The 7,742-nt window shown below is 59.0% G+C and overlaps 1 protein-coding gene across 1 annotated transcript; it reads right to left on the bottom strand.

The window, feature by feature from the left end:
• Positions 1–3,941: 3,941 nt before the first annotated feature.
• Positions 3,942–6,291, bottom strand: FZD5 (frizzled class receptor 5). Its single transcript, XM_030580771.1, has one exon. It carries the CDS (start codon positions 6,289–6,291, stop codon positions 4,387–4,389), a length of 1,905 nt encoding a protein of 634 aa, XP_030436631.1. The 3' UTR covers positions 3,942–4,386.
• Positions 6,292–7,742: the final 1,451 nt, after the last annotated feature.

Below are 7,742 nucleotides of genomic sequence, written 5' to 3'. Positions count from 1 at the left end.
ACAAGCCAACAGCAATGCTGGCCTTGAAAGCAACTCTTGATCTACTAATGTGTTTACCCCCCCTTTTTTTTTAAAGTCACAGAACAGACCTAAGCTTCCCCCCTCCCCCCATTTCTGTAACATTTCCTTACAAGGCTTTGTTTATAACCTGCAAGAGGACTTCTGGTGGGATTCCATTAGCTACATTCCTGTTTCCTGCAGGGAAGTGTGACATGTTTCTTATTTGTATAATAATGCCTTGAGTCCCCAGTGTGGGAATAGGGCCTGATGGAGCTAAGCACTACTCCTATAAGCCCTATTTCATTGCCTCAGGGCTAGTCTCAGCACATACTTTCAGTGCCTCCTGCTGGTAAGAAATGGGGGGGGAAGCATTCTCTAGCACATTCTCATTTCCCCCTCTGTTGTTCCTTTTTATTTTGCTCTACCATCATCAGGAACAAAGAAATAAAAATAGACACTTTTGTTTTCTCATAAATAGCTAATCTCATATTTTTTTCTTTGAATAAAGTTTTCTTCAACTTTTCACAAAATGGAACACATACAAAGTTACTTCTTAAAAAAAAAAAGTTCACAGGGTCACAACTCAAGTGTGTGAAATCTAATGTGAACAAGTGTGGGCCCTACCCCCCTGGGCACAAAATAATGTCTCTTTACCCACCTACTGCTTTTAGTTGTTGCTGCTGCTTTGCAGTGGTGAAAATCTGGAGAATCCTGAAAGCCAGGGCAAATAAAGCTTCAGCCGTTATGATTGGTTGTGGCAAAGGTTTGTCACTAGCTCAAAGCTACCCTGACCCCTGCTTCAACTATGCTCACATTTTTTTCAGCAGTCCACAGCTGTTTTTAAAAAAAAGAAAACTATACTGAAGCAGTTACACTTGAAGCAAAATCCTTTTGATGTGGTCTTGTTCAAGGTAGTGAATGACGTGTGTATAGCCGTACCTACAGCAGGCCACTCCAGCAAGACCCAGGTAAAACTGGGCATGAATTTAACAACTAAAATGAGTCAGGATGCTGAACTACGCCCCACAACTTGCCCCAGTGTAGCTAGGCTGAAGCTGCCTTGTTAATGAGAACAAACCCGTATCAAAGTTCACTAAAATTCTCTAGTATATACAGACTAGATACCATAATACAATTATTTACAGGGTGTAACAGAACTATCTCCCAGTGCAGTACTGTACACTCACTGCATTGCAAGGCCCTTGTCACAGCTGCTGCAAACTTGTGCTGGGGCAGGTTATTGCCAGGCTGCTGGGGCCTTGTTCATACGCTTGCCCCCCACCACACATGACTGGACAGGCAAGACCCTGGCCATCCTTGCTTTCCAGCTCTTTGTTTCTGACAAGCAGGGGACGAGAGCTTGCCTATAGCACTACCTTGGGAGGAGGTGGGGTGTAGAGCGTTCAGAGCCTGGCCATCTCAGGTAACAGCTGCTCTCTGGGGCCACCGTGGCCATGTGAGGTGGTGCAGCTCAGAAAAGAACACATGCATTCAGCTGCTTCTGGGGAAATCAGGGTTTTTAGAGCTTTTCCCCTCCCTCCTTCTACTGCCCACAAAGCGAAGGACTAGACTCAGGGGCCTGGGCCTTGAAATATTCTGCTGCTGCGGAGAGGGACTGTGTGCAGGTCAGTGGTGCTGTTACCTAGGGCAGGTCAATGCACCAGCCCTGCCCCCTTACCCATGAGAGTCCCACTGACTGAGCGCTCGCTGGTGGGCGCCAGCTTTAAAGCCACACCACTTTATAGTCCAAAAGCAGGTGCAGGGCTACCCCCACATTGCATCAAAGCTGGAGGCTGGTGCAAGGAGAGGTGGAGGGAGGGGGGGGAGTCATTAGGGGGTGGTTTGCTAGAAAGTGAAGAGCACGCTGGGGTTTTATTCCTAAATTTGGTCCCAGGGAGTGGAAGCAGCTCCTGGGAAACTCGAAGCAGCTGCACTTAGCGGGGGGGGGGGGGGGGGGGCTGCTCTTTTGATACAGTTGGTAATTCCTGCTCCTCACACCCAGCTCCTGACTCTGGGTAAAGCTGCCTGCCCAGTTTGGCAACAGTGCCTTCCTTCAGCCCCGTGAAGCCGGCCTGCTCTGCACTGCGGAGCCCTGGCTGGCTTAATGGGGAGCAAACTGCCCATTTGTGTCAGTGTTGAGGCCTTTGCACAGGGAGGGGATTGCACTCCTGCGCACCAGTCATGAGTGGGGAGCAGGGAGACACTGCTGCCAGCTCTCCCTGGGGTCATTTCTCCCTCACAGGGCTAAATACACAGGCAAAGGGGCCTGTTGCTGCCTGACGGCTCAGCGAGCCTGTCTCAGCAGAGTGTAGGGGCAGCCCGTGAAATTGACACGAGCTGAGGCAGATCTACACGTGCTCCCGCTGAAGCCTCTCCTTTTTGGAAAGGAAAAGGGGCGGGACGTGGGCCCCCAGTAGTGTGTCCAAAGCAGGGGCAGCCCCTTGGAAGCCGGCAGCCTGGGTAACGCTGGTGGTGGAAAGTTGCCTTCCCCTGCATCGTGTCCCGGGCGCAGAGCTCCTGGGCGCTGACACGGCCCAGCCGCTGGAGCAAGGCAGGAGGCCGCGGCTTTGGCTCTAGGCTTTAAAGAGTTTCAATCCGGCCACCATCCAGCCGGTTTTCCGCAGCTGCCCGGCCCTGCCCTCCGGCTGAATTCGGAAGCCAGGCGGGTGGCGCCCCGCCTGGAACAGAGCGGAGAAGGAAGTGGCCAAGCCGGTGTCAATAGAAACCTCTGGCCCGCGTTCCCCGGGGGGGTGCAAAACTGGCCCGCACTACTGCAGCAGGCGGTGGCCACGGGGAAATGATGCACTGGGCAGCCGCTAGGCACCTCTGCCTGCCCCTTCCCCATCGCCCCCTGCAGAAAGGGCAGAGCCCGGCTTTGGCTCTGCCTGCCCGGCGGGGGGCGGGCGATGCTTCCTGCTAAGAGCTGGCTGCGGATCGCTGCTAATCGCGCCCTCGCCCACTGCAGGAACTGGGAGTCAAAGCGGGAGAAGAGGCGGCAGTAAACTCCGCCCTGGCAGGCTGAGGCGGGCGCAGACCTTTGCGCTGCTCCAGACGGTGGCACCACTCGCAGGTTGCAAACACGGGCAGGCGCTAAGTGCGCAGCGCCAATAAACGACCGCTAGCAGCCGGGGGCCCTTTCCCCGCCCGGACTCTTTCAGGGAGGAGGAGAAGCGCCCCCCTCCCCAGGACACTTGTTTTTTGTAACTGTTTCCTGCGCTTGCTTTCCCCACCCCCCTTCACTAACTCGGGGGATTGACTCCGGTTTAAACAGGCGGACTGTTAAAGGCCCCTTGTAAACTACGAATCTCTGCTTCGCGAGAGCTCACTGAGGTTTAACACCGCCCCACCCCCGCGGCCGGAGGAACTGGAGGGGGGGGCGGATTCCCGGGGACTGCAATGGCCCCAGCCTTGCACGGAGGAGGGGGCTTGTCTGTTGCATGGGCACGGAGCTGGGTGCCGAGCACTCAGCGAGGGGGATTTGCCTTCGCACGCAGTTGATTAAAGCCCCGCAGTGTAACGGGGCTGTCCCTGCCTGGATCAGCAACCAGCGGGGGCTGGCCTGAGAGCAGGAGGCCGCTGACCACAGGAATGAGGTTCAAAGTCTAGGGCTTAGTCCTTATTTAAACCCCTTAGCTCCGTCCCATTCCCGCTTGCCAGACGCTGACAGTCCGTCTCGTCTCACCCCCGGTCCTGGGGTCTGGCCCTGCTCTAGGAGACGACAACGGATTAGCCCAAGACCTGTCAAGCTTAGGGTGACCAAATGTCCCGATTTTATAGGGATAGTCCTGATATCCGGGGCTTTTTCCTTATAGGGGCGCCTATTACCACCCCACCGCCTGCCCTGATTTTTCATACTTTCTAGCTGGTCACCCCGGTCATGCTTAGGTGACTGCCCGTCCCTTGCACCCAGCGGAGGCACCCTACGGAAGAAGGCAGCAGTATCGGTAAAAGGGGCATGAAAGCCCCGTCTTTATTCTCCGCCCCCGCCACCCAGGGTTTCTGAATAAAGCTACGCTGGAAGTTGATCTTCCAGTGCGTCGATCTTCTGAAAGTCTCCGTTCAACGGGCTCCCTCGTCTATTACATCCGCCCGTGGCCAACTCGGAGTGAAATCTACCAGGCAGCCTTAGGGAACCGTCCCTGCTGGTACCCGCAAGAGGGGAACGAGCAATAGGCTGGAGTTACCTGCGAGCGGCTCTGAGCGGGGCCGGCCTGAGCAGTCCGCTCTCCCCACTCAGCCAGGGGGGCCACACCCGCTTCGAGGGACCCTGGCACTTCCCAGCCGGATCCCCGTCCCCTTACGAAGTGCTGGGGGAGGCAGCAGCTCCCGGCCCCCGGAGCGGAGCTCCCACGGCCCCGGGGGAGTCTGGCGCGGTCCCGGTGCTCCTCACACCTGAGAAAGCGGAACCTGCTTGTGGTAGGAAGCGGCGGCCGCGCCCCCAGCCCTGGCTGTCAAAGCGGAGCTGGCTTCCCCGTACATGGAGGGCTTCCTCCCCCGGCACCACCTCCCCGTAAACTGCCTCCAGGAGTCCAGCGTCTTCCCGGACCAGATCCACACGCCCGAGGTGATGCCCACCACCAGGCACATGAAGTACTTGAGCATGAAGACGGCGTAGTCCGGTTTGGGCTTGCTGGGGTCGCCGGGGCAGGAGCAGTTCTGCGCCCTCTCCCAGCTCTCCCGGTAGTGCTGCTCGTACACGTAACACGCCACCACCAGGGTGGCCGGCACCGTGTAGAGGACGGTGAAGATGCCGATGCGGATCATCAGCTTCTCCAGCTTGTCCGTCTTGGTGCCCCCCTGCTTGATGACGCTGCGGATGCGGAAGAGGGACACGAAGCCCGCCAGCAGGAAGAGGGTCCCGGTGAAGAGATAGACCACCAGGGGGGCCAGCACGAAGCCCCGCAGGTTGTCCAGGTTCTGGTTGCCCACGTAGCACACCCCCGCCACCGGGTCCCCGTCCACCGAGCTCAGGGCCAGCACGGCGATGGACTTGACGCTGGGGATGAGCCAGGCGGCCAGGTGGAAGTACTGCGAGTAGCCGGCGATGGCCTCGTTGCCCCATTTCAGGCCTGCGGCCAGGAACCAGGTGAGGGACAGGATCACCCACCAGATGGAGCTGGCCATGCCGAAGAAGTAGAGCAGGAGGAAGACCATGGTGCAGAGCGCGGGGCCCGTGGTCTCGTAGTGCACGTGGCGGTACTCCGGGTTGCAAGCCACACTGGCGTGGCCCGCCACCAGCCGCACGATGTAGCCCAGGGAGACGAAGAGGTAGCAGGCGGAGAGGAAGATGATGGGCCGCTCCGGGTAGCGGAACCGCTCCATGTCGATCAGGAAGGTGGCCACGGTGGTGGAGGTGGAGAGGAAGCAGAGGATGGACCAGAGCCCGATCCAGAAGCTGGCGAAGGTCTTCTCGTCCTGGGTGAAGTAGGGCTGGAAGCAGGGCACGGCGCAGTTGGGCACCTGGCCGGTCCGGATCTTGCTGTAGAGCGGGTGGGACTCGCGGGCGATGGGCACGAAGGGCTCGGTGCAGCGGCACACCCGGCCGCAGTCCGGGCTCAGGCTCCGCTGGGGCCCCCTGGAGGCGCGGGTGGGCTTGGCCAGGGCGGGCGGCGCGGCGGGCGGCGTGGTGGGCTCGCTGCGGTTGTAATCCATGCAGAGCGTGTCCGGGTCCCCCAGCGCCGGCAGCCGGTCGCAGCTCATCCGCTCGGGCCAGGCGAAGCCGTACTGGCGCATGAGGGGCGAGCAGCCGGCCTTGGCCCGCTCGCACACGGCGCGGCAGGGCGGCAGGGGCTTGGCGTAGTCCAGCAGGCAGATGGGGGTGTACACGCTGCAGAGGAAGAAGCGCAGGTCCGGCGAGCACTGGATCTCCACCAGCGGCCAGAACTGGTGCACCTCCAGCCCCGCCTCGTCCTGCGTGTCGTGGTTGAACTGGTTGGGCATGTAGGTCAGGTTGTAGCCGATGCCCTTGCACATGGGCACCGTGATCTCCTGGCACGCGGGCGCCTTGGCGGCGGCGGCCGCGAGCAGCGGGAGCCGCAGCAGGAGCAGCAGGCTCAGGAGCCCCCGGCCGGCGCCGACCATCGTGAGCGCAGCGCGCCCCGGCACCGGCCGCGGCTGGCCCGGGGCAGCAGCAGACGAGCTCGGGCAGGAGCTGCGGAGTCTCTCCCTGGCGCCCGCCGCCGGCGGGGACCCCGAGTCCGGCGGGCCGGGGCGCTCCCTAGGCACGGGCGGCGCTCGGCTCCCGGAGAAGTTTGGCAGCGGTCCCTGCGCCGCGCCCGGCCCCTGGGGCATGGCCCGCCCGCGAGGGGCGGCTCGGCGCTCAGCCCCGGCCGGCCCGCTGCCCCCGCAGGCCGGGCTCCATGGCCGCGGGCAGGCACCTGCGGCGGAAGGGGACGGGGAGCGGGCAGGGCATCAGGCTGCCCCGGGCACCGTGTAGCGCCCCTGCAGCTCCGCCTCCGGCACACGCTGCAGCCACCGCCACCCCTGCAGCCGGCGCCGGCGGAGTGGAGCCGCGGACACAGCCACCTGCGCTCAAATGCACGGGCTGCAGCCCCGCCCCTCGCTTGCTGGTCACGCCCCCTGCGGAGTGCCACGCCCCTCCGCGATTAGCCCCACCCACTCCATGCGGTGATCCCCGAGGGAGCGTCTCATCCGCCCTCCCACTGGGGCACACACCGGCGCCGGGCGGGGCGCCCCACCTCTGAATCTGCTCAAACGGGGGTCCTGCCTCAGCCACAGCTCCCCATCCAGGCCACCCCGGGGCTTCTGAGCGCTCACTTCCACACAGGCACCGGCAGGGGAGTGGCTTGCACTGTCAAATGCAAAGGTGGGTGTGGCGATGTGTCCCTTCCCTTGCCCTGGGTGCACAACATCACAGCACCATGCTAGTGCGTGAGCCCCACAGCGGGAAACTGACTTGCAGAGAGTCTCTTTGCAGCTACCACAAACCTAAATAGTAAACAACCCTATAGGGAATCGATTAATAACACAGATGAGGAATTTAAAAAATCTCAGTTTAGGATTTGTAAACTGACAGTTCTTAAAACATTCTAGGTGTCCTAATATTTTTATTTGCTAATATTTCAACATCTAGAGAAGACTCATAAGTTTAATGTGTTTGAGATGTAGTTCACCCCATGCATGTACACAAAGACAACTTATATGACCTTATATAGAAACTTGGCAATAGGTGGACTGGGATAATGGAGCTCATTGAAACAAACACAATTCCCTACACAGCGATCAGTTGAAGTGACGAACAGGAAGGAACAGGACAGGAATAAGCTGTGGCTTTCTGCTTTCCACACCTAAGAAGTGCATCAGTAACCTACTAATGCATCCTCTGGAGAGCCCGAGAGCTCACTAATTATACAGTTCATTAAAAACTCACAAACAGTTTTGGGATGTTTCTCCAACATATCCTTCTGCTATGAAAAGTAGCTCCCAGTAATAGGAGAAGCAAACGTAGCAGGGAAACATTTAGAAACCCCTTGTCTCAGCTAGTTTGAATCTAACTGGGTCCCTCTTGTTTGCGTTGCTGCTCTCTTGGTCTCTCATCTAGCTCTTTCTGGCCCAGCAGAATCCCAGCTGCTCTTTCAGCAGCACAAGGTCAGCTCGCTTGCTTTGCTAAAACGCTGATTGAACAGCTCCCAGTTTTGCTAGACACCAGACCATGAGTGCTGAGCCTCTGATGCAGGGACACGGATGGGGCGTTTAGCACTCCCAGGAAAGAAGCAGCTATT

Source organism: Gopherus evgoodei, chromosome 11 (genome assembly GCF_007399415.2).
Source record: "Gopherus evgoodei ecotype Sinaloan lineage chromosome 11, rGopEvg1_v1.p, whole genome shotgun sequence".
Taxonomy (NCBI): domain Eukaryota; kingdom Metazoa; phylum Chordata; order Testudines; family Testudinidae; genus Gopherus; species Gopherus evgoodei.
The sequence above is the reverse complement of the archived record's forward strand: the minus strand, read 5'-3'. Positions and strand labels throughout refer to the sequence as shown.